General features: G+C 40.0%; 1 protein-coding gene across 1 annotated transcript; it reads left to right on the forward strand.

Annotated features, from left to right (window-relative positions):
* Positions 1-4,122: 4,122 nt before the first annotated feature.
* On the forward strand, positions 4,123-24,259 carry hsd17b12b (hydroxysteroid (17-beta) dehydrogenase 12b). Its single transcript, XM_061067771.1, has 11 exons — positions 4,123-4,396; positions 15,211-15,257; positions 15,621-15,696; positions 16,455-16,562; positions 16,868-16,932; positions 17,587-17,631; positions 18,320-18,354; positions 19,129-19,210; positions 19,941-20,006; positions 20,115-20,264; positions 23,949-24,259. The coding sequence occupies exons 1-11, from the start codon at positions 4,219-4,221 to the stop codon at positions 24,054-24,056; spliced, it is 960 nt and encodes a 319-aa protein (XP_060923754.1). The 5' UTR covers positions 4,123-4,218; the 3' UTR covers positions 24,057-24,259.
* The last annotated feature ends 3,146 nt before the right edge of the window (positions 24,260-27,405 follow it).

Below are 27,405 nucleotides of genomic sequence, written 5' to 3' on the forward strand. Positions count from 1 at the left end.
CTGTCCACAGTGAATCCTCCACTTTAAAATCATCACACAATCCATTTTACAGAGATTTATTGGGAGTTTAGATCCAGGGAGTAAAGATGTTGTGTCCTTTTCTTTCTACCGGGTCTTTTCTATGAGTCATTTTTTATGTATTTGGCCTTTTGTCATCTCTTTTATGTCCTCTGATTTTGTCTTTTGTTTATTCATTTTTGTCTGTGGTGACAATAGTACAACTCCTTAGTTTTGACAGACGAGACCTTTGAATTGAGTGTATGAAGATACTGTGCAAGTATGATGTAGAGGTGTGTATGTGTGTGTGTATGTGCGTGTGTGTGTGTGTGTATATGCTGTGTGTCTGTGTGTCTGTGTGTCTGTGTGTTTTATGTTTAAGTTACAATCCAAATAATTACAGGTGTTCTGTACATATGAACAGTGAAGTCACAGAGTAAGTTGTGTGTCCTTGTACGTACTTGATAAAGCCTGACATTCTGTGTGTGTGTGTGTGTGTGTGTGTGTGTGTCACACATTGTTCTCCTTTTATTTTGCACCTTTCTTTCTTCTCCTCCCTGTTTGTCGAAATCTATTTCATGTACTTATTGTACATGAAATAAATAAGACAAAAACTATTTTTTTATTCAATTTTTTTTCATTCTAATCATAACGTCTTATTCTGTCATACCTCCCCCCGTCTAAATATGGCATACTATCCTTGTACTCAGAAATAAACCAAATGAAATATAAAAAATCCCTCAGTTATTTGCTTTGAATGTCTGACTGTAATTTTGATAGATTGATCTAACTTGCTGTGATTAAGATTTATTTAGTCAGTTTAGTTTATTATTGACTGTGTGTTTTGTTTCAGCAGGTTCTGTGTTTTCATTTGATGATACTTTGAACATTTTGAAGCAGTCTTGATTCACAGTATGAACTTTCACGAATCCTTATTGATTTTACATGTACTTGTAGTAAATGACAGTAGAGCTTTACAGTCTCTAGATTTTCAAAAAGTGTTTTTTTTAATCATGAAGTTCATGTAAAAGTTCTCACTCTGTGTCAAAGTTTGTTATTATCAGTTTGCAATTTTCACATTTTCATCTAAAATGATTTTGTTTTTTACACGTAGTCTGTTTGACACACGATTTTAATACCTGCTCTATGCGGCACTGTCTCTGTCTGCTTCTGTATGATGTGTGAGAAAATAATAATAAAGATCAACTTAAAACTGTTTTTCTTAACAATAAAAATGTGGAAATAAACATTAGTGTATAGTGTTTTGTCTTCTTCGGTGTGTTTTGTGTGTGTGTGTGTGTGTGTGCGTTTGTGTGTGCTTGTGTGTGTGTGTGTGTTTGTGTGTGTGAGAGAGAGCAAGAAAGAAATAATTAAAAGAAAGAAAAGAAAGTGAAAGTTAAATATGACAGCAGGGAAGTTACAGAATAAAATATAGGTTTTGATCCTGTAAAGTTTACACAGAAAATCATTTATTAAGTTTACTGTGTTTTGCTTTATGAATGTGGTGTTCTCTCTCTGTGCGTGTGTGTGTGCATGTGTGTATGTATGTGTGTGTGTGTGTGTGTGTGTGTGTGTTTTGTCCAATAAAAGACACATGTCTCTCAATGTTCATTGTTATAAATCTCTGACGTTTCAGATCGATTCTCAAAAATAAACAGAAAACATGATGACGTGGAGCTGTCCATAGACATGTGGTGCTGAATCTGTGGTGGGATATTGTAGGATTAAAAGACGACCACAAATTTTAAATATAACGTCTACACATGATGTCTGTCCATCATGATGAAGAGCAACAGTTTAAACTCTCACTCTTCGTCACTCACACTCACTCACACGTGGACTTCAGGCCTTCACTCGCCTGCAGCCTCTCATGGTCATGACCACTCACGTCTGAGAAGACACTTTAATACAGATTTCATTCAGGTTCCTTTGAAACCTCAGAGCCAACAGTTCAGGCTCCTGTTTATCATTGCTGCATTTCTATTTTTAGATGCAATGCTCTTATGTAACGCTCACTCGCACATTATGGACCACTGCTGTCTGCTCCACTTGGCTGAACCGTGTTCGCCGAGTGTGTCTGTACACGGATTTGGATTAAAATCTAACTGGTAACTTCTATGATGGTAACAAAAATGAAAGAATAATTGTGTTCTAGATATATAAATATGTATGTACTATATTTAAAACTGAGCCTCTGTCACGCAGGTGGTTGGAGAAACTATAAACACAAACAAACATTCACAAAAATCACAAGATATCTAATGTTATAAAAATCCTGTGTGGTGAAGTATTTTTGGACAGTTAAACAATTAAAACTCTTTTTTAAAATAATTATTTCAAATACAAAATAAATTTCGAAAAATTATTATAGGTGTAATTTGTTCTGTTAATGGATTTTATAAATCCTTGTTATATTTCATAAATTCTTGTTTTCATTAGGAAACTAAAATCTGTATCTTATTTCCAAAAACATGAGCCTGATCTGCAGTTTATATATTATATGACCGTACTTCAGTTAGTACAGTTCTTGTATCTATAAAAAAATACAAAGGAAAACAAGCTCAGTGTTTAAAATGTTATCTTCTAGTTTTCATGAGAACAAATACAGGACTCAGGTTTGTATAAAAAAAACAGTAATCCCTGTCATTTAAAATAGTATTTTTGTGGTTTTATTTTCAACCTACTCAATTGGAGCAAAATAAACAATATAAAACATTGACATTCAAAAATACCTACAATGAGTCAATAATTTTCCCAATATGTTATAAACAGCTGTCGGCTGAATACTAACTCAAGTCAAATCAAACGAAGAAGCACATAACAACACAAATATAAATTTATGAAGCAAAAATAAAATAAAACCACAAAAATACTATTATAAATTACAGGGATTACTGTTTTTTTTATACAAACCCGAGTCCTGTATTTGTTCTCATGAAAACTAGAAGATAACATTTTAAACACTGAGCTTGTTTTCCTTTGTATTTTTTTATAGATACAATATCTGTACTAACTGAAGTTTTAATCCAAAACTATTAAAACAACAATAAGCATAAAAATGTGCTCTCATACTTAGTTGAAAACAAAGGAATAAAGCTACGTTAACATGAGATTAAAAACTGTGAAGGGGCAAATCTAACATTCAGAGGAAACTGCAAAGATAAGATCTCCTCTGTTCTTCAACCTCGACAGGACCTGTGGTTGTGAACGATCTGAGACAGTCTGCAACTCGCACATTGAAGAAAACTCCACGGATGAAAGACGTCTGAATTTCTAAACCGTTATCACAGTGGGAAATAAAATGATTTACTTGATGAGCCTCAATTGTCCTCATTTGAATATATGACTTCAATACAACAGGGATCGGAGCAGATTCTTGGTTTATAACGTGCATGTGAACAAACCAAAAAGCTTGAAGCACAAAAGAAACCTGCAGAGCAGATAATGAGTGTATTTCACTGGAAGTTAAATCAGGATTGTTATTATTAAGAATGGAGACTCAAGGTTCAAGGATCTTAACTCCATGAACCAAACATAAAACACGAGATCTACAGCATTCCTGCTGAGGCCTTCAAACCTCAGCAGGAATCAACCATCTGTGGGACATTACTTTGTTCAGGCTTAGTAAATTTCAAACACAATATCCATGTTGTGATGAAGTATATGTACTGTTTCACTGTACTTCAGCATGTTTATCATGTATCGGTAGTTTACTTTTGGGCAATTTATCAACAAATACAACAAATATCTACTCGTTCTACTCTCTTTGTCTACAATGGATGTGTAATGGACTTTGGAACAGACCCCAAAACTCAGCCATTACTTATTCTTACATTCGCCGCAAATTCCCAGAGACACATTAAATTAAATTAGTGGCAAATAATGAAAAAAAGAGAAATGTTTTAAGAAATGAATCAAGTCTAAAACTAAATAGCACCTAAGCTTAGGCCACATTAAGTAAATTTAAATTTTTTAAATTTCATTTCTTCAAAATAAAGCAGATGACATCTGAAACATTGACCGTGCTCCAACACCAGATGGCAGTGGCGCTTCGATTTGACACAATTCTGCTCGATGCAGCAGAGCGAAGAAGAAAAAGCGACCAATCAGGAGCCGCCCCCAGCGCCGATGCGGATATCCGGGTTCCTGTCACTGAGCTCCTTCTCCCACATTTCCTCACTTTGACTCCTTCTCGGCTCTTCAGCTCCGCAGCTCGCAGACATGTCGTCCGGCGGGGAGGTCGTGTTCCGGGCCCTGGAGACTCCGCTGCTCTGCCTCGGAGCCGTGACCGCGGCCTGGTTCTCCTTGTGCACCGTGTGCCGCCTGCTGACCGGCTTCCGGCTCTGGGTCCTGGGCAACGGGCGCCTGGTGTCCCCCACCCGGCTGGGGAAGTGGGCAGGTGAGACCCTGGAGCTCCTCAGATTCTCCACTGACATTCAGACTGAATTAAACATCTATTTACACGTAGAGGTTTCTAATTCAAATTCACAGCTGAGGTTAGCATGAGTAGCGTCAAACTTTATCTCTTCTAGTCAGTGGGAAATATAACTTCATGCTGCTGAAGTTAGCATGCTAAAAGTTAGCCCTGCTGGTGCCAATTATAAGAAACTCAATTTACTCAGAATGATAATAAATAATCTTGATAAACTTTTGTTTTCCTTAGAACTTGTTATATTGCTACTAATGCAAATTATATATATTTTTTAAACTACTAGTATTGTTTTATGGCCAATTCAATAATAATAATAGATTTTATTATTTCACAACACTCAAGGTTACCTTACAAGGCAGAGATAAAAACAGCACAAAATAAAACCAATGTATTTAAAAGGTCAATAAAATGAATAGTGAATAAAACATTATATATTATGATTATTATAAAAGATTCATAACAGTTTTTGATTTGGATGTTGTAACGACCAGTCCGCAAAAGTTGGTCAGTCTCCTACAAATGTTTTTTAAGGGTTTTACAATGAGTCACACAATATAATTAGTGTTAGTAAGCTATTAATAGAAATAGGCTAATGGATTCCTCAATGTATAATTAACCATTGGCATAATTAGTCTAGTCTCTTGTTAATGTTTATAAATCTGTAATAAATTGCTCTACGTTATCGTTAGTTTACATTTTGGAATACTGTTAATAGTAATAGTTGTTAATAAGCTGTTTTCCAAAGGCTCGGTTCAATCAGTCCATTGCAGGTGAAGTATTGTCACAGGTCTCAGTGTATAAGCTGTAATGAATTCCGTTATTACAAGTTAAGAAATCACTTTCTCTTAAAATGGGAAGTTGTAAGGATTTATTTTGGGATGCTTCCTGTACCGATGAACGTCAAGTTTCATTATTTTGTCATTCAAGAAAATCTTTAATTTACAAAACTCAGAACAACGTGTAATATCAAATCTAAAGTTTATTCTTAGTGTCCAACAGCATTGAGTTCCTAAAAATCTTTTAAACATAGCTGTCAGATACATAATATACCTTTTTTAGTGTTTCAATTTCATGGTCCAAAAAACATTTAATGCACCAGCAAATCTCTGTTTTTTTATTAGCCATAGATAACGGACCATTGAGCAATGAAGGTCTGAGGGTTTGGACAACCTGCCTGATGGACTGAGATTAGGAAAGACTGTAAAACTATAACACTTCTATTATTACTTATAACATCTCTGTAGATGTTCATTTTTTTTGATCGGACTCATACAATTTATAGTTCTATTCAATGTGAAAATATGACACAGTTTGTGTAATCGCAAGTGTAATCTTGCCAACAAATCAGCAGTAGCTTGTGCAGTAGTTTGCTGTTGCATAATAAGTTTGTTCTGCCTGTTTGAGAGTATGTCATAGTTCAGACTGATAACAGCTATGCCCTGCAGTCTGAAGCACTGGTTTCAACACTCCACGTCTTCTCTGTCCCAGCAAAGGTCGTTGGGTTTGTGTGACAAGACGTAAAGAATGGTCAGCACCTTGTCGTTGTATGCCAACTGTAGGGAAACCTTGTCAGTGGATTATGGCTCGAGGGGATTATCAAATCAGACGTAATAGCATCCATCTGTCCTTCCTGCTCGCCCACTGAACCTTGAGGCTTGAACAAACCCCAGCGATGGATTTGATGTCGGCAGGGGTGATGTTCAAGGTTCACGTCATAACAGAAAAGAGCAGAAATTTATCATACTAGAGCAGGGGTCTTCAACTAAAACTGCAAGAGGGCCAGACATCAACCCTCCTCCCCTTCTGGGGTCTGGATAATTAGAGACATACAAATATGGGCTCTGACTAAATCATCTGAATTAACATTTTTATAGCCCAATGTTGCTTTTGTAACAATACAAAATCAAACACAAACCGGCAATAATGCAATGCCTATTCTAGTCCAACATGAAACAAAGTGCAATAAACTTTCTCTCTTGGAATTTGCATATAGGCCTACCTACATTCCTTTCAAAGATGTAACATACTCAAAGACAAACTTAAAGTGCTTTAGGTTGAACTGGATGAGTCAGTGTCGTTCTCAAACAGGAAGGTAAATGTAAAGAATGTGTTGAGAATGCGGATTTGCAACTTATGTGGAGCCAAGGAGATCCTGTTCTTCCAGGCTGAAGTCATCGAAACTATCACTGAAGTTTCCAATCAGTTGGTGTATGAACTCAACATGAGAAGGGACAGCTGCTTCCCAATCACACACAGAGTTGATCTCATCCTGCAGCTTTAAGTTGAGGTCATTTAGTTAGGGTTAGGGTTAGTGAGGTTATGTGAACTAAGAAGGCCATAAAAAAAAAATTCTCTCATCTTTCAAAACCTGAGCCATCTGTCTGGCCTAGGGGTGTCACGATACCAAAAATTCAGTAGTCGGTGCCAATACCAGTAAAATAACACGATTCTCGATGCCAATTTCGATACCACGGTAAAAAAAAAGTGCATTATTTGGATGTTGTTAATGTCATATACGGTAATTCAATGTGCTTGCGCTGCGCATATACTGAGGGTTATACGGTAGTTGCGGTCGCATGTGAGTGACGCTTTGTTGTGAGACACGTTATGTGCATTAAATGATACATCTGCCTCACGCCGGGTTTACACCGGACGCTGAAGCGACGCCAAAGCGACTCGTAAGCGCAGCACCAAGCCTTAAATAACAGCTGGCTCCCATCCACTCCCATGCGCCGCTTCAGCTTCCGGTGTAAACAACCATGTGCCGGTGCGCTAAGGATTAGCGCGGAGCGGCGGCATTGCTTCCGTGTCCGGTGTAAACCCGGCGTCAAACGCAAAATACTTCCATACACGACTCTTTGTGCCTTTTTAATAAACAAGTCGAGGTGGGGCGAACGCTGCAGCCGCAGTTGCCGTCTTGGTTTTCAGAATGTAAACGTCGACTGGCGCAGCACCGATGCTAATGCTAAGCTGCTAACAGATGCTGGCATCGAAGCTGACGGTGCCTACGGTACTTCAAAAACTTGGGCATCGGCATCGTTTTGTTATGTTAGTATCGAAAGGTAGGTATCGGTTCTCGTGACATCCCTAGTCTGGCCTTGTGATTCTTCTGTTGTTCCAGGAACATTATGATTTCATGTCGAACGGACTAAACGCGAGCTAGAACTCTACAGCTTTGGGGGGGGGGGGGGGGGGAACACGGACACAAAAACTTTAAGGAATCATGATGTTAATGTGTTTCTTTTAATGATTTTGAACTGTACATTGGATTTCAGAGTGACAGGCTATTCTGTGATGCTCAGACGTCATGTGTTTGTCCAGTTTGTCCCTTCTGTAGGACTGGAAGGGAGACTATAAATGGCCGGGTCTGGTTTCCTCTCACAACTGCCTGTTTATGCTGTCTACATATGCGACATAACATTCTTAAAAACAGTGGCGATAAAGTACTTGAAAGCCATACTTTAGTAAAAGTACAGATATCTTACTTGAAAGTGACTCCGGTTAAAGTAAAAGTCACCCGTCAGAAAATGACTTGAGTTAAAGTCTTAGAGTTGCTCATAGTAAATGTACTTAAGTATCAAAAGTATCTGGTGTTGAAATGTACTTAAGTATCAAAAGTAAAAGTACAAGTACCAAATTTAATTTCAACTGACTAAAAAATTATAACAACACTATATATATAATGTATAATTTTACAAATTTTGAACCCGAGATGCTGAGGTTAAAATAGTATTGGACAATCAATCTGAACTTCTAGCGACAACAAAGAATCAACACAACAGAATAAACAAGTGCCTCTTGATTCTACCTAAGAACACTAATAGACCAAATTAACCTTTTGTGTCTATTAGCTGTATTTTGTAACTGCCTGGATGTTTAACTGCCTGTTAAACCTGCCCGCCAGCTTGTCCACGCATCTACATGTAAGCCTGTTTATTTATCATTAGACTATCTTCACTGAATGGGCCTGGGGTTGTGTTTGCATTTGTTTCCAGCAGGTTGACAATACACCTGTAGGGTATCTTGCCTGTAGGGACGACAAAGTGAAGACACAACCCTGCCTGAAGTTGTACACATTAGCCAGTTTGTGCAATATATATATAAAGACTCAACAGCTTCTGAGTTGTGTTGAGTCAGCACAAAGGGCGTCTAAGGATTGGAATTGGCAATATATAGATATATAATATCTTTGCAAAAATTATATTGGCATTATAGTGAGTGGAAAACTGTGCCTGATTATCCAGGGTTCCATTTGGCGAGGTCCATTAAAAAAATGAATTGTGTGCGTGAATATGCAGTAGTCCACGACACAGTGTTTGTTTTTGGTTGTGTTTTTGCGTTTGCTTATATAATTGGTTGTGTTGTTTGTTTTACCATCTCGACTTCTTTTAAATCTGTTTGTTTTGTTTACGTGGACGTGTAAGACTAAGTAGACACGGCCAACCAATGATAGTCTATTTGCCAACAGTTTTTGTTTAAACCAACTACTTCCAATATTTTCTTTAAGAAAAGTTAACCACTTGCTGCTTCGAGTTATGTATTTATGTGCAGATGTTGACACGAAGCAGGAAAGGGAAAACGAATGGGAATCGAAAAAGGAATACCTTCAAAAAATTATGTAAAGTCACCTAATAAAAGCCCTCAAAAAGCCAATTCATTTGACTGAATAATAATCCTTACATTTTCAATAGGGCCACATGTCTGTCAGTGCCTGGGCCCTAATAATAAAGACTGAACCGAGCTCCTGCAGGAGCGAGAGAGAGAACAAGAGAGAGGTGCGCCGTGCGTAAAGCTGCACGTTCCGCCAACCTCCGCCGCTCAAGTAACGAGCCAGTTTTGAGAATGTAAGAAGTAGAAAGTACAGCTATTTGTGCTCATATGTAGCGAGTAAAAGTTAAAAGTCGTCAGGAAAATAAATACTTAAGTAAAGTACAGATATGTGAAAAATCTACTTAAGTACAGTAACAAAGTATTTCTACTTTGTTACTTCCCACCACTGCCTAAAACCAAAAAGAAAACTGAAATAATCCCCTATTCATTCTCTATGAACTGTAATTTATCTATCTATCTATCTGGCTATCTATTTATTTATGCATGCATGTATATATGTATGTATGTAATGTATGTATTTACTGACTTCCATAAGTAACCTGGATTGCCGGAATCCGGAAACATTTTTGGATCCGGTACTTATGTTTATCTCGTCTACACGAAGCCCTGTCACGAAAACACGGAAACGCTGCAGCGGAGTGGTTGAAATCGCTGTAAAGACGTCATGGAGCATGCGCATAAAGTGAAATTGAAACTCCCGTCTATGATAAAAATCTTTTCACGTCAGATTTGCTGGTTTTGAACAATGGTCCGATGAAAATAGATTAAATAGTGATAGAAGGAAGTGACGAAGCGGGGTTAATAATGGTTCAGGCTGAGGTTGCAAGGCGAGGTGCGTTCACGGTTAAATACAACAAGCGGAGAAAGCAGAATCGCGGGCTGACCAGCGCTGAGAAATGCGCTTCCCGTGAGAACAGCCAGGCGCCTGCACGCTGGAGAATTGCACGGCGCGGCGCTTCGGCTTCCGGTGTAATACTTAAATTATCAAGATCAGTCTTGTACAACCAGGGGGAGTATTGCCCCTCTGACAGCCAAGCTGGGTCAGAACCTGTCATCCGGTGGTGACTGAGCATATTCTTGTCTGGGGCAGGACGTGCAGCACTCAGGCTCTTCTCTGAACTCGGACCCGGAGCAGGAGAGCTGCTCCGGCTGCTCCTCACAGGAGAGTGGCTGTTACCATCATCCACCTGGGAGCGTTTAAAAAACGCGGATATTTTGAACTGCTTCTCAGGTGGTTGATGCGACATGTTTTCAGATGGATGCTCTCTGTCCGCTGGTTGCTCACCTGTGTGTGCGCGCAGAGAGCAGAGGAGAACTCTAACCGCGCGACCATGTCGAGACAGAAATGCAAGCTATAGACCTGTTTATAGGAAATGTAACCTTAAAATGATCTATGTAGAAATCTGGCGCCATATTAAAAAATAAAAAATAAAATAAATAATTAACTTGACCTTCCAGGGGGGGCGGGAGGTGCCGTTGGGGGGGGCGCAGCGGCCCCCTAATAGAATGGTAGGGGAAACACTGTAACATTGCAGGGTAGCAGTCGGTCATCTGAATTTGCACCAACTTCCGTTTATGTGATGACGACTACCTGAGAAAGTTGATAAGTGTCATCGCAGTATTCACAACCTCTGCATACTCTTCTGAAAGAGTAGAGCACAAAACAGACTGGTGGATCATGCAGGGATATGAGGACAGGTCTGTATTGTCCTCTCTCATTGTCCTCTGTCTTTACCCATCATAGAGGGAGCTCCATCGGTGGTGATGGACAAATCTTTCATACTGATCCCTCTCTGTGTTAACATTTCTTTTATAGTGAAGTGTATGTCTTCCCCTCTGGTGTGCGTTGTAAGGGCTGTGATGCCTAAAATGTCCTCACAGATATTGTTCCTCTCTGTGTGGTAGCGTGAGAGAGTTTGAATCATGATGATAAATTCTGTGCAGTGTTTTTCAGCCTGTCGTCTCTTCTGTCTGAGAAAAATCCAAATGTTTTGAATTTTGCGAGCTGAAGTTGTCTCTGATCTTTTTATGTACGCAGCCCAAAATGGGAATGCATCAGAAGGGAGGGGGGCAGGTATTTTTGGATAAAGCGTGCGAACTGAATCAGAATAAGCAGCGAGCCAGAGGAGCTGGTTCGCCTCGGCTGCTAATTTCATTCACAAACTTTGTGTCTCTGAAGTGGACTGGATTGGGTGGACAGCCTGGTTATGTAACAGGACCGGAGCCATTCATGAACGAGTTTCACATGAGACACAGGATCCTCAGGATTCTGGTTCACTGACTCCTACAACTCGTGTGTGTGCGTGTGTGTGTTAGAAAGAGTTAGTGTGTTAGTATTGCAGAGAGCCTTTTCGGTAGTATCATAATTAAATGTCACCTTTTTATCCATCAGATAATATCATAGCTGCTTGAGTATAGTGTCATAATAATGCAGCTAGTTTTTAATGAATCAAGTTAATAATAATATGTCTTTGACTTTCCTGCTGATATTTCCTGAAGCCAGATGGGAAAAGAAGCAACACATTTTTCAAGTTTGCACCAGATGGTTTTAGCCATTCTATGCTTGAAAAATGATCAAACTTTATATTCTGTCGTTAACTTATTGATTTAATAGATTAAACTTTATGGCTCCCCCAAAGTCCCTGTAGTTCTTCTTCTGACGAGGATAATAACTGTATTCTTGAAAGATCTTCCCAACGTTCGCCTCAAAGAGAAAATATTTGTTTCAAAGAATAAACAAAAAATTCTCAGATTAAATGTATCTGTAACGTGATTTTTCTTACATCCTAATATCAGCTCCCAAAATATCCATATCAGTCCATTTGCAGTTATTGGTGCAATGTCCATAGCCAGTCATTTTTGCATGGGAGTGTTTCCTGCACCGTTAACTCCACTAGAGGAAAGAAACCGAGAGTAAAGGAAGTAGGACATTCGCAGGATGTTGTTGTATATTTGTTTAGATTGTTTGCTGAGCCGTCTCTTCAATTCTCTCCTGCACGGTCGTTCTTCTTTTTTAGTTTTTTACCAATTATTAAAGCAACACTATACGATAGACAGGGTTCATTACATAACTCCTCGCACAGAGAAGAATCTGCAACCTGGCGAAACGTCATCACGTGATCTCGTCCTCATCCTTCAATCTTGTTTAACAATTTAATGATGTGGACGTTTGGTATCAACTCCCTCCCCCAGCTGCGTGAATTAGCGCCATCGTCAGAGCACCTAGCAAACCTAACCTACATTTGCAAGAGATGGCAGATCCTTAAATAGACCTCGTTTCATTTGAGTGAAGGGATCATGCACTCAGCTGTAAAAGCTCCCCCCCCCCTCTCCCTGCTCTGAATGCAAAAAGAGTTCATTCTTAAAACGACTAAAAATAACCCAGCCCATGTTCTCTTCATCATTGCGCCTGCAGACTCTCCCTCACTCTCCCCTCCTCTTCTCTGTGCTATTTATAGTTGCCCCCAGGATCCCCCATGTTCGTGTTTGTCATTTTCTCTCTGCCCCCCCCCCCCCCGCCCTCCCTGCTCCCTTCTGTTTGGCTCTGCTGCAGCCCCAGAGGAAGCTCGGCACCTCGGCATCATCTGTACGCAGGAAGATCACATGAAATGGAGATGGGTACAGCAAAGGGTAGAGAAGGATGAGTAAGAGGAGGAATGAATAGTATTGTCGAAAATCAAATATTTGCTTAAAATAAATAGTTATTTCTGCTTTCTTTATTGTGGTAGATGCAGCAGATTTTATAAAAACCACTGACAGTCAGGTGTGTAACACTCAGCAGCGAGACAGAGAATTCAAAATGATAAAAACCCTTTTTATCCACGATATAAACCTACATCATACACCGTGTCTGTTCAATGATTTTCATTCTAAAATGTAGAATACGGCACGTAACTTATTTATGGATGCACTAAATCGTCGGTATTGATTGACACATTGTGGCAGATTCTGACCCTTTTAACCAGATCAGATGTTAGCCTTGATGTGAGTAGTTCACATTAAAAACAGTCTCTTTACTGAGCCTCTTAGCAGAACTCTATGTGGTCTCTAGAGTAGAATAAAATTAATTTCAATTAATTGTCAATGTACAGAAATAGAACAAAATTATGAATCATGAGTGATCCTCCTGGTTTGTGCGTAAGAGTTAAACAAGAGTTAAAAAGGTTTCAAAAAAAGAACACATTACAAACATGATATTACACAGAGATGTTTCAATATAGGTACCAGCAATACCGTATGTAATATGGGTTTTACTGGTGTTTTCACGATAACATCAGCAGCGATCTCATAAAGCATTTGGTGTCAGATTGGTACTCGATTGCTTTGACTTTTCTAAACCTTGCATACACTATTTAATAAAGCCAAGAGCCGAAGAGCTCCACGAGCAAACCTTTCAGGTGCCACTCAGACTGATGTGGTTTGACCCGACCGACCCACCAATATTCCCATCTTAAGTGCACTTCACTCTCAGAAGTCGTCCTAAACCACAATGCTAAACGCTATCAGATAACATAAAATGGGAGCTGAGTAATAATTACACATAACTGATGCCTTAAAACAAAGAGGGAAATAACAACAGATACGTTAAAACAAGTTTACTAATTTCTTTATTTATTTGATAGGGACAGAGCATGTTAATGAACATCGGTATAAAAACACTACATGTTAAAATTTCCAGATTCTAGCAAGAATTCTAATTCTACATCAAGCAACAACATGCAGAAACAAATCTAACCACTGCAGGAGTAAAAGAGGACAGAGCACAGCGTATCCAATCAGAGCAGGTTACACTGGGACATATTGTTCTGTCTCTCCATCCCATTCCCCATCCACGTTTTGTGTTATCTTTAGCCCGAGATGTGATGAATAGTTGCTTCTGAAAGATGGGAATTGCTATAAATAGACCTCTGCTGCCGCTGCTGCTTTTGGTGCCATGCAGTTCCAGGGCATCCGTTCGCTCGACTGCCGGCGATGACAGAGAGGACCTCACTTCCCCTCTTCTCTCCTCTCTCCTCCTCTCTCCTCTCCTCCTCCCTCCCTCCTGCTCTGTTTGTCCTCCCCCTTCACCTCAGCTGCTCTCTGTGCCTCGTCCTGCGCTGCGTCTGTGTGCGTTCAGCCTTCTTCCCCTGACACTCGATGTGTTTCATTCGTCTAAACCCTTTTGTGCTCACAGATTGTTGGCAGGGTTTTTTTTTTTATGCCGCATTCCCCCGGTATCGCTCGAGAGTAGAATTGTCTGCAACCCTGACATCTTTATCACCGGCTTTCTCGGGTGTTCCTAATGTTCCTGTAGGGGGCGCTGTTCATCTATTCCTCCTCGGTGGCTTGCACTGCTTTGTTTTCCTGCAGCTTTTTGCAGTGTTTAAAATGTCCCCTGGTCTTTTGTTTTGACTTCACACCAAGGAAAATAAAAAACCTTATTAATAAAATCTATTTTTATGCGTCTAGAGCAGGAAATGAAAAACATCCCCGGCCTCATATTTTTTAATATTCTCTCCTGTGGAAATCCGCTCTAATTAGGAAGGTGTGGTCAGGAACACACTGTTCAAACATAGTCTGTGTTTGCAGCCAATATCAAGGACAAATACAGACATTCATTAAACGTGGCCATTTATTTCATATTGTAAATAATATCCTGCGCTCTTTATGTTTTCGGAAAGGCTACGTCTAGCAAAACCCTGCAGCCAACTTCATGATATTTAGTGGGAAAACTTTCCTGGAAAGCGAAGCCTGTTGTAGCAACAGATAAATATTTTATAGTTTGCTCCTGAAGCTGCCTACAGGTGCAATGTCTTTGTGTCCACATACTTTTGACCATGCACCAGTAGACTTTTATATTCCTGTGGCAGACTCTTAGTATTCACTGTGTATAGACGTCTTTTGCTTTCAGTTTATCGATCCAGTACAAACATTAATTTGAGGATATGACATTGTAAATAACAAATTAAAGGTTTGTCTGTGCTCTTTTTTCATCTAAGTTATATCTGTGTTAATGTTCTCCTCCTATAGTCTGGATCTGTCCCAATAGAATTGAAATAATGTAGAAATCTAAGAATATACAAGGGCAACATAAAGTCCTTTTAGCCAAATGAGCTCTTATTTAAACTTCACAAACGTAAATCACACTAACCCAGTTTCTATCTCTCTTCCCCCCCCCCCCCCCTCTCTAGTTGTGACAGGAGCCACAGATGGGATTGGGAAAGCTTACGCAGAGGAGGTGAGAGACTTCACCTGCAGCAGCGACACAAGAGGGAGTCGGGCAGTTTTCAGTTTCAGCACGCTCCCTTTCCTTTAGTGCCACATCTGCTTATTAGACTTTCTGAGTATAAGGGATGTTTCAATATAATGTTTCTCTCACTCGAACCTGATTCCGATAAGTGGACTTTGTGTTAGCGGGTGACAAGTCCTGATCGGATACCAGAACCACACAATTGCTTCTGATTTCTTCTGAGTTCTGATTCTTCTGAGTATAAAAGGAAGAAGGACTAAAGGCCAAGTTAAAGACACGTGTTGCTCTGCTCCCTCTGTTCAATATGTGTGTAAGCACATGCAGCACCTCACCTGATCTTTGTGTTTGCAGCTCGCCCGCAGAGGCTTTGGAATCGTGCTGATCAGCCGCTCTCAGGAGAAGCTGGATGAAGTATCCAAGACTATCTGTGAGTTTTACACATGTTGATTTTTTGATTTTTCATTATTTTATAAGTTTTATTTATTCCTTTTTGGTTTGTTATTTAAACGTGGTGCATAAATACAGACAAACATGTGGGCAGACATGGAAAATGAAGGGAAGGTGAAGTGTTTCATATAAATCACTGTGATATACAGTGTGTACCTCCATATTACTCCGTTTAATCCATCAGTTGAAGTAATCCCACCTCCTGCAGTCAAGGGAAATCAACAGTACCTGTGGTCTGGAGGCACAAGACTAATATAGTTTGTGTGTTAAGTATGACAGCAGCTTGACTGGAGTTCAGTCTTAATGATCCATGCAGCCGTACAGCCTCATCTATCCTCAACCTGAAACGTCGCATCCATATTGCACTGTGTAATAGTCCAGCAGAGCTAAATGACTGGCGAATAAATGATATTGCATTGAATTGCGTGTTTTGCACAAGTGATCCTTCACTGAATGGAGTTTCAGCAGGACCCTTATGCTTTTGGCAGTGAGGCAGTAAAGCCTCCTGCTGCAGCTGAAAGTGAATCTGTCCAATTAATTGAGCGCTTTCTCCTATGGGACGGATTTCCTCATTGATGATGAGGAATTATTTCCGGGTTTAATCGTTTTCCTCTGCCCTGCTCTTACCTTTTTCTAAGCGACTCTTTCTCGCTAATAGATATCTTGAATCTTTTATTGTTTCTCATATATTCATGTGAACAAACTAAATAAAATCTTTATCTACATTCGTGCCCTCAGCAAGCAAGTGTGGCGTGGAGACTAAAACGATCGCAGCAGACTTCAGTGCCGTCGACATCTACCCTAAGATCGAAGAAGGACTCGCAGGGCTGGAGATCGGCGTACTGGGTAAGAATGAAGCAGGTGCTGGGGCCACCTCACCTGTCATTATATCATATGAAGCCTGACATGTGAAATAGAGAATTGATTTTAAACCAAGGTCACTCAGACATCAGGAATGCTCTAGTTTTTTTATATTATCATAAAGGTGGAATGACTTATTTAGCCCTCTGCTGCCCTCTTTAGATTGGAAAGAGGTATTCCACTCTGAGTTTCTCATATAAATCAATGTAATCTCCCATCTCATCCATCACTTTGTCAAATTATATTGTATTTCAAATGACACAGGGCTGTTTTCTCTCGCTTGTTAACAGTGAACAACGTTGGAATATCCTACTCTTACCCTGAATTCTTCCTGAATGTTCCCAATCTGGACACTGTAAGTTGAAGGTTTATCGCTTTTTCCATTTTCTATGAATGTATAAATAATTATATCACACAGGCCTATAAAGAATAAAGATGAAGTCGATCTCCAGAAAAAGATTTGACCGCTGATAGGCAGATTAAAGAAACACTATTCTACTTTTTTACCTTAAAAATTGAGTTTGATGGTTCAGAGATGTTTGTTGCTCTATTTAGAATTAACAGAATTAACGATGTGTGACTGCAGAGGGCGCTATCGCCAAGTAAATGTTGCATAGTGTTGCTTTAATAATACATGATCAAATTTCATACATTGAACTAATAATATACTGTAGGTCTACCTTACAGTTAACATTAGCCACCATAAGCTACTGGTCACATTGGACTAGCAACAGAATCTGATGTAATAATTCCTTTTACTTCTTAAATGTTAAACATTTATTTTTTATGAGAATGTATGTTCTTCTCAGTAGTGACACTGTGAACATCCTTTACATTTTCAGCCAATAATTCAATAACCATGTTGTGCTTTAACATGCCACAGGATAACAGCTCTAATATCTACTGTAGGAATGAATATATTCTCCATGTTCTGAGCTATGACTTGTGTTAGTAAATGTATAAACACACTGTCCTTATTGTGTTAATGCTCCTGTTCTTCTTGTTTCAGTTCATCGACAACATGGTCAACATTAACATAACATCCGTTTGCCAGGTAAGTGTCACTATTTTTAGAATGAATGTTTCTTTGAGACTGAGCCACAAAATATACGATTTTAGAGAAAATCTAACTTAATAACTACATTAGAATTTCCCCATTCACGTTTATACATAGCCGTGTCCAGAAATATTTAGAAGATGGTCGAGTGTAAGGTGTGAAAATGAAGTAGAGCGGAGATGATGTTGAGTAAGTGATGCAGTCTGTACATCATGTACTTAATCATGTCTCTCAGTGATTTCTGGGTTGCCCATGAGTAATGCTTGTTCATGTTTAGGATCCACTGTCGCTGTTACACACACACACACACACACACACACACACAAACACACGATGACAAAAAGCGTAGTAAGTCACTTCTCTCCCTCCTCCATGTTCGCCTGCTCCCAGAGAAACCGCTAAAGTCCACCCACTCTCTTAATACTTAATTTATGTCATTCAATATTTCTTTAAACGCTCCCTCTGCTATCATTATCGGTCCCTTCCTCTCTTTGTCTTCCATCCCCAACCACCTCTTCACACACAACCCACACACGCACACACACAAGTTTACAAATGTGAACGCACTCCTCGTCACACTTGTCCACAACCCACACACGTTAATAGAATTTTCCGTCCTTCTCATGCTTTTACTCTGGTTCTCACACTATCTCTCTCTCTGTCCTTCTTCCCTTCTCGTTTCCAGATGACTCGTCTCGTTTTACCTCAGATGGTGGAGAGGTGAGTTTGTAAAAGACATATAATTAACCATGACTAATTGTTATTGAGGTAAAAGTTCAAAAAAGAATCCTGATATTGATTTGAAGTCATATGGCCCAGACCTACTGACTGTCCATAAAAAACCTTTTGAATGAAACTTACAAGCTGAGGAAGGTGCATGCTACTCACCACACATTGTTTAATGCTGGAATATGCTTGCATGAAAATTTAATATTATAACTGGCTTCCAAATTGTTTATTTTTCCGAATGGGGGTTAAATATCACAGGGTTAATATTTGTTTTGGGTAAATAAAACATCTGTACTTATTGTAATTAAGTATGAAGTTAATATCATTACTGCAAGTTGTCCTTTTGTCTGATGGTTTTTAAAGTTAAGTAGCTGATGAAAATTCCGTTTAGTGAAGCCTTCCCTCTCTGGGCCGTTGTACCCGTACCAAAGGATTTATTTCTCAGTGTATATTCCTCCTTGGGTTTGGATGGAATATTGTCTGACGGCTCCACGGGCTGAAGCAAAAAACATCATCAAAGTGTAAATATTTAAGTATTGATGTTCCTGTGTGTTCTATCATATCAATATCTACCAGCTCCTCTTTGATGTGCAACACGGGCAGTTTGGGCTCAGCTTGCCAGAGAGCACACGGCACCGATTTCTCTTTTCATCCAGGGATTGGTTTCAGACTGAAGTGTTTGTTGCATGTCCCCCTTGTCTTTCTTACTAGTTTTTTTTTCCCCAGCATAAAACAACATTTGCCTTGTATCCTTGTGTCTTGCAGGAAGAAGGGGGCCATCCTCAACATCTCCTCCGCCAGTGGGATGTACCCTGTTCCTCTTCTCTCTGTGTACTCTGCCTCCAAGGTAATTTCAACACATTGCTGATGACCTCTTCTTCAACTGTAATATATAGATGCCTCCCTGCATCATTAGGGATTTACTTCACAGCAACATATATATATATATATATATATATATATATAAGGTCCACAAGGGGAAATCTATCTTTGTACTCGTGTTGTGAATTATTCTGTGTATTCACCAACATGCACCGAGGCAGAACCGAACTACCGTTGTGGGCAGATGTTAGTTCAACATTTATTTAGATGTATGGACACAGTGAGGGATGGTTCCTTTTCATATCTGCTGTTTTAATGGTTGAATTGAATATAAACAAGTCGGTGACTAACTTGTGTCCCGAGGTATCTAACCTATTAAAAGTGTTTATAGGGAACATGTGGCATCATAATGTTTTATAAGCGTCTTATGTGTGTTTGTTATCTTAAAAAACAACCTGCTGTTCACACTTTGAGCTGATTAATGTGCTTGTGTCTAAATACTGGGTCATGTTTACACACTAAATCCGGGTTTGTTTGAAAAGTGCATCTAAATTACGTCCAGGGTCAACATCTGGTTTAATTCTCAATTTAATGTTCTTTACAAATGTACATGAACTGTGTTTGCACATATTTCCTTTTTGACAACTTTTGTGTTGAATATCTTCTTCTCTCTTTCTCTAAGTATTCAAATCCCTTTTTGGCTCAAGGTGTACAGTTCTACTTTTGTCCTTATGACCTGCCTGTGTCTTAAATAGGCGTTTGTGGACTTCTTCTCACGAGGACTGCAAGCTGAATACAAGGGCAAAGGCATCATCATCCAGGTAAACCATCAACCAACTTTAGCTCCTCTTAAACCCCCACATGTCAGCTGGTTCATAACTTTAATTAAAAATGATGTAACCTGATTGATTCCTTATTTTTTGTTCCAGAGCGTTCTGCCATTTTTCGTTGCGACCAAGCTGAGTAAAATCCGTCGGGCTACTCTGGACAAGCCGACTCCAGAACGCTACGTCGCAGCCGAGCTCAACACCGTGGGGCTCCAGACACAGACCAATGGATACCTGCCCCACGCCATCTTAGTAAGTCTGCATATGAAGTCGTGGGAGTACAGAAAAAAACGAGAAGAAGAAATCTCAAAAGTCACAAAATAGACTAAAGTTATTTTTAAATATCAAATTAACTAGTCGTCTATCACAGTCTATCACAGCCTATTTTAAACACTAGAAGTCATATTCATTATTTTTGAAAAACATGTTTAAACACAACATGAACAAGAAAACAAAAAAACAAAACATCACAGTTGCATCCCATGAATATTCAATACATTTTTTTCAAAAGAACATTTTAAATTTGATCAGTGTGACACATGTTTTCAACTCGTCACTGCAGTTGTTCCATTATTCAACTCCCTTGATGTACTTCAAGCTGCATGTTGTTTCTTAAAAAAAAACACTTAAAGTTCCGACAAAACCTCATTGTAGTTCCGACCTTTTTAGGCTTATTATCAAATGTCTTTGCGACGACTGTTGTTAAGAACTTTGACATGTGATGGAAACTGACACTGGTCACAGAAAATGACTCAGGATCAGCTGACGGTGCCTCAGCTGCAGGACGATTATTCATTTGTATACTGCAGTCTATTGTGCTCTAAAACAACTGAAATTAACCTTGAACTCTCAGCAACCTGAATGGCTGTTTGAGGTGAAGCCAGCACAACCGCATCATAGAGTGATTTAATTAAACACAACTGGTGTCTCTGCCGTTATAGATCTGGTGCAGTGTTGCACTAATCAAAGGCAGCGGAGGTCTGTAATGACAACGGCACCGAAAACCTCATCAGGCTGCAACTCGGCTTAATACAAAAGAGCCTCGGAGCGGCTCATCTCCATTCACTGAATTAATTTAGTGTCAACAGTTGCTCACGCGTCTGTCAAAAGGTAAACATCCTCTGAAGTAATGGAGTGGGATGTTTCACCACCTTGCAGCACTGCCTGCATCCTCACACTGTTCCTTCTCTGTAGAGACATCAGAGCGCCGGAAATGAGACGGAAAACCTTGTTCCCGTTTCTCAGGAAGTCGTCTCCTCTTAAGCAGAGGTCACACAGAACAGTCCTCCCTCGAGTTTCTTCATCTTGTGTTTGAAGCCATTGAACTCTGCGACCTGAATGTCAATGATCGTGTTTATTATACATATCAACGGCAGCAGCATGAATTTGAATATTCACAAGGTCAATAAATCATACACAAAGCTTTTTGTTGTTCCTGTGCAGTCCAGTGACGATAAGGTAAACTCGTGTTTCACTAAACCACCGGCTGCAGACGAGCTGTGTCCGTCATTATTATCCCATAATCCCCTCAAACTGTGCAGCTCGGCCGGTTTCCCAGTAATAATCCACCGTTCACCGGTCTCTGATTTAGACAGTTATCTTACTGCAGTCTGGAACCTTCTGCATATTGAGAAGATTAATTAATATTCAGTCACCTTTACTGTACATCTTTTGGTTTTTACACCTTAGACCTTAAGTAGTAATCAAATTAAATGTATGTAGAAGTTAGGAACTACAAAAGGCCTCAACCCAAAATGAATTAAATCAAATCAAGGCACATTTATTTATGCAGAGTTTGTTCGAGGTGTTTAACAAGCAAAAGATGCAGGCGAGATTAAACCTAACATTTATAAAGATAAATAAAAATATCATAAAATGAATTATTTTGGGGAAGTCTTTCTTAAATGACTACAGTGGGGGTGTATCTTAGCTCCAAGGGAAACTTCTAACCTTGAACACTGGTCACCACTATCTGACAACTCCCTGCAGATGTTACACTCGGCAAACCTAATGTCTTGAGTCCAGAGTGCTGAGTCACTTGGAGAAAATACATAGGGCCTTGAACTAAAGTCTGTGTTAAAATTGGAGCCAGAGCATAAATCTGAGAATTGTGTCGTCTCTCTTCTGATGTTGGTTGGTATTCCAAGCGAGTAGCAGTACTTTGAACGAGTTGCAACCCTCTAATGGTTTTAGTGGGGAGGCCAGTAATAGGTGCATTACTATTTCAGCCTTCAGGAGATAAACACTTTAGCTTTTCTAAATCTCCCCTGAGTATAAAGTGTCTTGATTAAAATGTGCTTTTAAGATCCTAGAGTTATGATTTTGACACAGCTTTGATGTGGGCACTCAAAAATAAATACAAATCTAAGATAACATCAAGATTTTTATCGCGGGTGTTTCTTGTTACTAGTAGATGCTCGGTTTTTTCGAGATTTAATTTGGTCTTATCTTTATTAATAGAGGGATGGTTTAATTTATTTTTCCTTCTCAAGGCACCGACACAGGGAGTTGATTGAACCAGAGTCATTTAATGAAAGTGCTGCATAGATCTGGGCGTCATCTGCGTGGCCATGGAAGGCTTCCTCATGGATTAGAGAATTTAACCAAGAGGAAACAGGAAAGGGTTGAATAGGAGGGGGCGAAGAACTGATCCGTGTGGGACTCCAAATGTGAGACTTCTATAAGATGACAATATATGCCTTTATAAATATGAACTAAGAAACCTTAGAACTATTCAATATCAAATGCAGGGATAAGACCCAATAAAACCAGGAGAGTCAGACTCCCTGAATCATTATTGAGGCGAGTGTCATTTAAAGTCTTTATGATATGATGTGGATGGAAACCTGAATGGAATCTATTGTAAATTCATCTGCCAGAACTTTATTGATTTGATTTTAAAAATTACTTTCTCAAAAATCTTGCTCATGAAAAGAAGATTAGTGACTTGATTGTGTAGCTGTGAAAAGTTGAAGCTTCCCGGTTTCTCCTTTTCATTTAGAAACTTGATTAAAGCTTCACTAACACTTTTTAGTGATGCTGGAAATATGCCTGAGAGTAATGAGCCAATAACAATGTACAATAAATCCATTGCCAAAGAGATAAAAAGAGAAACACTTAAAGATCCTTTAAGATGCTGCATTAAAATTGGGTGCTAAACAATTCCAACAAAAGTTCAGACTAGAGTTTAAATTGTGTCCTGTTTGGTCGACTTTCAAACCAGGAAGCAAAACACTGTCGTCTTTTCCCAGTAGAAGACTTCCTCAGTGTTTCTATCAACATTCAACCATTTTCCATAATTAAAAAAATCATAAAGCTTTTAAGTAAATTAGCACGAGGAATGGAAATAATACAATTCAGAGGAAATCTATCTGTAATGAATTTAAAGTGGAAGTGATAAGTCAATGGATGAACCATAAAACCGCTCCTCACTTAGGAAGAGGATTAAAGACCGTGGGGGGTTTCCTCAGAACACAATCAGCTGTTTTAACTGCCTCTCAGTGGAAGCTGCTGAATTGACACAACAGTTAAAACATAAAGCAATTTTATTGCTGCTGTTTAAACTGCTCACTATTGACCAATACTGTATTTTACAAAACAAGAAGCAAATGTAAATCTGGTGAATAAGTTCAGGGAGATAAGTTTTCCTTATTCTGCTACAGAGTTGTTTTGCGAGAACGCCCGAGGGGAAGCGTGCGGGAATGGAAATGTTCAGGTGATTTGTATTCAGGAGGCGCAGCTACTGTAGAGATTTGTATATAACAGAGGGTGTAACTCCACTCATGCATAATTCGAGAAGAGCACAGGTTTTAACACGGAGCACAAACTCGCCTTTCCTCGACAGTCGTGGCTCCTCTGGGTGTGGAAAATTAATAATGAATGCTCATCTGTTATTTGTAAATGCCACCAGCTGACCATGTAATTTCTAATCTGAAGGGCTGGGTGACCACGGCTCTGCTGCCTGCCAAGATCCTCAACAAGTACGTGATGTCCATGGGGTTGTCCCAGCGCGCTCGGTACCTCAAGAAACAGAAGCAGGGATAGATCGAGCGGCAGCGGCAGCGAGCGGGACGGAGTGGCAGCGGCAGATAGTGTTGGTGTAAACGACTCGTCCAAACATCATCATCATCTTCATCTTGGACCAGGAAGAGGGAATGTGACAGTTTCTGAACAACATCTACTCCAACATCTACTCACAGATGATGTGAAGCAGTATCTGGCCACAGTTGTCAACAGTGTGTAAAATAATGAATCGAAAGACACATTAACAAGGAAACTAAAACCAACTTTGAAGACTAATCCTCTGGCGCTAAATTGTTATCGTAAATGAAATCTACAGGAAGAGGTTGTAGAAACGTGTGTGTTTGCTCGTGTGCGTGTTTGAGACCCGATGGACGGAGGCTTGAACTGTCGTATATAAAAGGAGGGAAGACGGGTATTAAGATGTGATGTGTTTACAAACTAAATTTTCTAATTCATTCCAACAACCAAATCTGCAAATGAGTCCAATGAAATGATGTTTAACCTTTGACTTTGTGTTTTCAAAATCTACATGTATGTTGACTGTCGGTGTTCATACAGTTTGTCAGTAGTTTAGTCTCATGTTTCACTTGCCTCGGCTCAGATATCAACTCTAAGTTATTCTGAATTAGTCCGAATGGACACTTTCTAACGTTTTGCTAACACTACTGTTAAAGTGCAGCAGCTGGGGAAGTCAGTTCTGTTATTATTGCTTTTCTCTTGGAGCAGTGGCATTAGAGTTGTATTTCTTAAAGCTGGGAAGCAGAAAAGTCGAATATCTGGATACTATTGTAATGTCCTGATGATGGAAAATTGCATTTGTCCATCCAGTCTACAATAAATATGCTTTTCAAATAACCTCACGCTGTCATCTGCCTTCTTATTGTCACCTATTGTGTTTTAAATCAGTTTGTAAGGGACAACTTTTAGTTTATTTTACACTGAGGCCTGATAAGAAAGGGTTTTCCAAGGGGCTGTAAAAAGTCTACATTTCAAACATCTGAATTTTAGGCCTTAAAATGTCCTAAATATGATAAAATATTAGAGACTAGGTCTTAAATATGTTCAAGTCTTAATCTTGATGGACGACGTGTCTCCCTTTTTCCAGAAATGAAGCTAAAACAGATACAGACGCCACCATCTTGTGTATTTGGAGTTTGCTCAGTTGCAATCGGGGTATGATGCTGTTGTGTCTGCGTCTCGTTGATGTTTACGCTCCACCAATAGTAAGTCAGTCTTGGCTGTCAATAACCTGGAGGAGGTGGGATTTATGAGCCATACTGCAGCCAGCCACTAGGTGGTGATCGAAATGCCTTTGGCTTCACGTTTGAGAAGCTGTCATGTCGTCCATCTTTATTTACAGACTATGGTTAACGTTCATTAAAAGCTACTTCCGTACATAGTTTGAAACATCTCTATGTTGTAGTTAATTCTCAGTCATGCAGGTATTACAACGCTGTAATAAAACTACAAACAAACACCTTCAGAATTAATCTGGATGTTGGAAAACTACAGATACTGTCTTTGCCTGTGGTTTGGGAGATAACGTGGTGTAAGGAGGGATATTCTCTGCTCGGCTACTTCACCTAATCTTCACTTAGGAGGAAGTGTAGGTAATTCAGGAACCTTGATAGGACACCTTCATATCTTGCTCCTAAAAAGTTAAACTTGTTGAAACCTGCAGGAACCCTGTAAGATAACAGTGCTAGCTTTAATTTGGACCTGAATTTAGAGTCATATATAGAATGTAAAAAGTGTTTAATGTGTATTAATCTCAAGTGTCATCTTTGTCATGTAGCCGAACACAACCAAAGTCCACAACTTCCTCCCGTGATTCTTACCGTCCTCCGTCCTTTTTCACAGCTCCCACAAATGTGTTCCTTTCTCATCTCTCCGCCTCTTCCCTCCCAAGCATCACCATCCAGTTCCCATGCCAACAGTTTCCGAGAGATCATTCCGGCGCGCAGGTATGGAAGCTGCGGAAATGTGTCATCGCTGAGGCTGTGGGAGGGAAGAGGAGCTCTGTGTGTGGAGGGATGCCCAAAGGAAGAAAGGAGTGGGTTGCAGAGATGTATATAAAGAGGAGCTCAGTGTTGCTGGAGTCCACTGCTCCATCAGACTCTCTCTCACACACACACACAGACACACACACACTGTGCATTCAGAGCGAAGAGCAAATTGGAAAAAAGGAGCAAAACAGGATCTTTCAAATCAAGCAGAACTCTCAGGACTGAATAGAAACAGCTCTGATTGAGTCTTTTATACAATTTTTCAACTTTTTTTTGCATAATCTTTCCCACAGCCGAGGAGCAGCTGACCAGAAACAGCAGATCTTTCAAACATAAAGAGCTTTAAATCCTGCGTCGACTCCCGAGCTTCACTGTCGACAGCTCATCATCCCCACATTTGGGCCAACGTTCGTCATGGCGACCAGCATGGACACGCTCCCTGCCCATCTGCTGCCCTTGGTGATGGAGGAGTTCCCCCAGTCTCTGGCCATGGCGTGCGTGTGCAGGGCCGGACGGCGGGAGCCACGCCTCCGCTGCGTGCGGTGTGGCATCATCGAGGAGGAGGAGGAGGACTGCTCCACCCTGGAGGAGGACCAAGCCCAGCGCTCCTTCCTGCAGACCGTGGAGAGCCTGAGGAGGAGCACCAGATGAGCTCCTCCAGACGAAGCTCTGGCACCACCCTGACACTTCCGACCCCATTTGGCTTCCCTGCAAAACCAGTTCAGAGACCAGCAGATGTCCGAGGCTTCATGCATGCAGACTGTGCTGACTGATAATCCTCTGTGGGGGGGGCGATGGATGAGACTGAGCTGAGTCAGGACCCTCAGAACTGTGATGGAGCGAATACCAGTGGAAAGCTGCTGGCAGTGAAACGCTGTGTTTTATTCCTGTTTACGAAGCAAATTTGCTTTTATTCATAGAGATTTTCTGCAAAGGATTAGTTTCTGTCAACTTGTTATTGTATTGAAGCCACGACTGCTTTGCCTGCTGCTACGATACATAAATCTGATGTTATGGCACTTTCTTGGGTCTGTCTTCTTTTTTACTTAAAGAAAATAATGTTGACAACTCAAACAAACTTCATACATTAAGTTTCCCATTTCATTTGTATTCAGGTCCAAGTGTAGAATCCGTGTTTTGTTCAGGGGGGAAATGTCGTTTTGCAGGAACACATCAGACTGTTTCCCAGTTTCCATGTGGTGGCACTATTGATACACTTTCTTGAGACAAACAGCACAAACTGTTCAGTGCAACACAAACACAGCCTCTCCTCCTGCTCCAGCCCACACATGCATATTAGCACCTGCACTCCTGGAACTAACCCCGGATAGAATTCAACTGTGAATAAAATTTGATTCAGCCGT

Source organism: Limanda limanda, chromosome 3 (assembly GCF_963576545.1).
Source record: "Limanda limanda chromosome 3, fLimLim1.1, whole genome shotgun sequence".
NCBI lineage: Eukaryota > Metazoa > Chordata > Actinopteri > Pleuronectiformes > Pleuronectidae > Limanda > Limanda limanda.

What these genes read in the sequence shown, in the direction of transcription:
- hsd17b12b (XM_061067771.1), top strand. Translation starts at nt 4,219, where the DNA reads ATGTCGTCCGGCGGGGAGGTCGTGTTCCGGGCCCTGGAGACTCCGCTG. An exon ending in GCTGGAGATCGGCGTACTGG is followed by an intron (nt 16,563 to 16,867) that starts GTAAGAATGAAG and finishes GCTTGTTAACAG; the next exon opens with TGAACAACGTTGGAATATCC. An exon ending in TTACCTCAGATGGTGGAGAG is followed by an intron (nt 18,355 to 19,128) that starts GTGAGTTTGTAA and finishes TGTGTCTTGCAG; the next exon opens with GAAGAAGGGGGCCATCCTCA.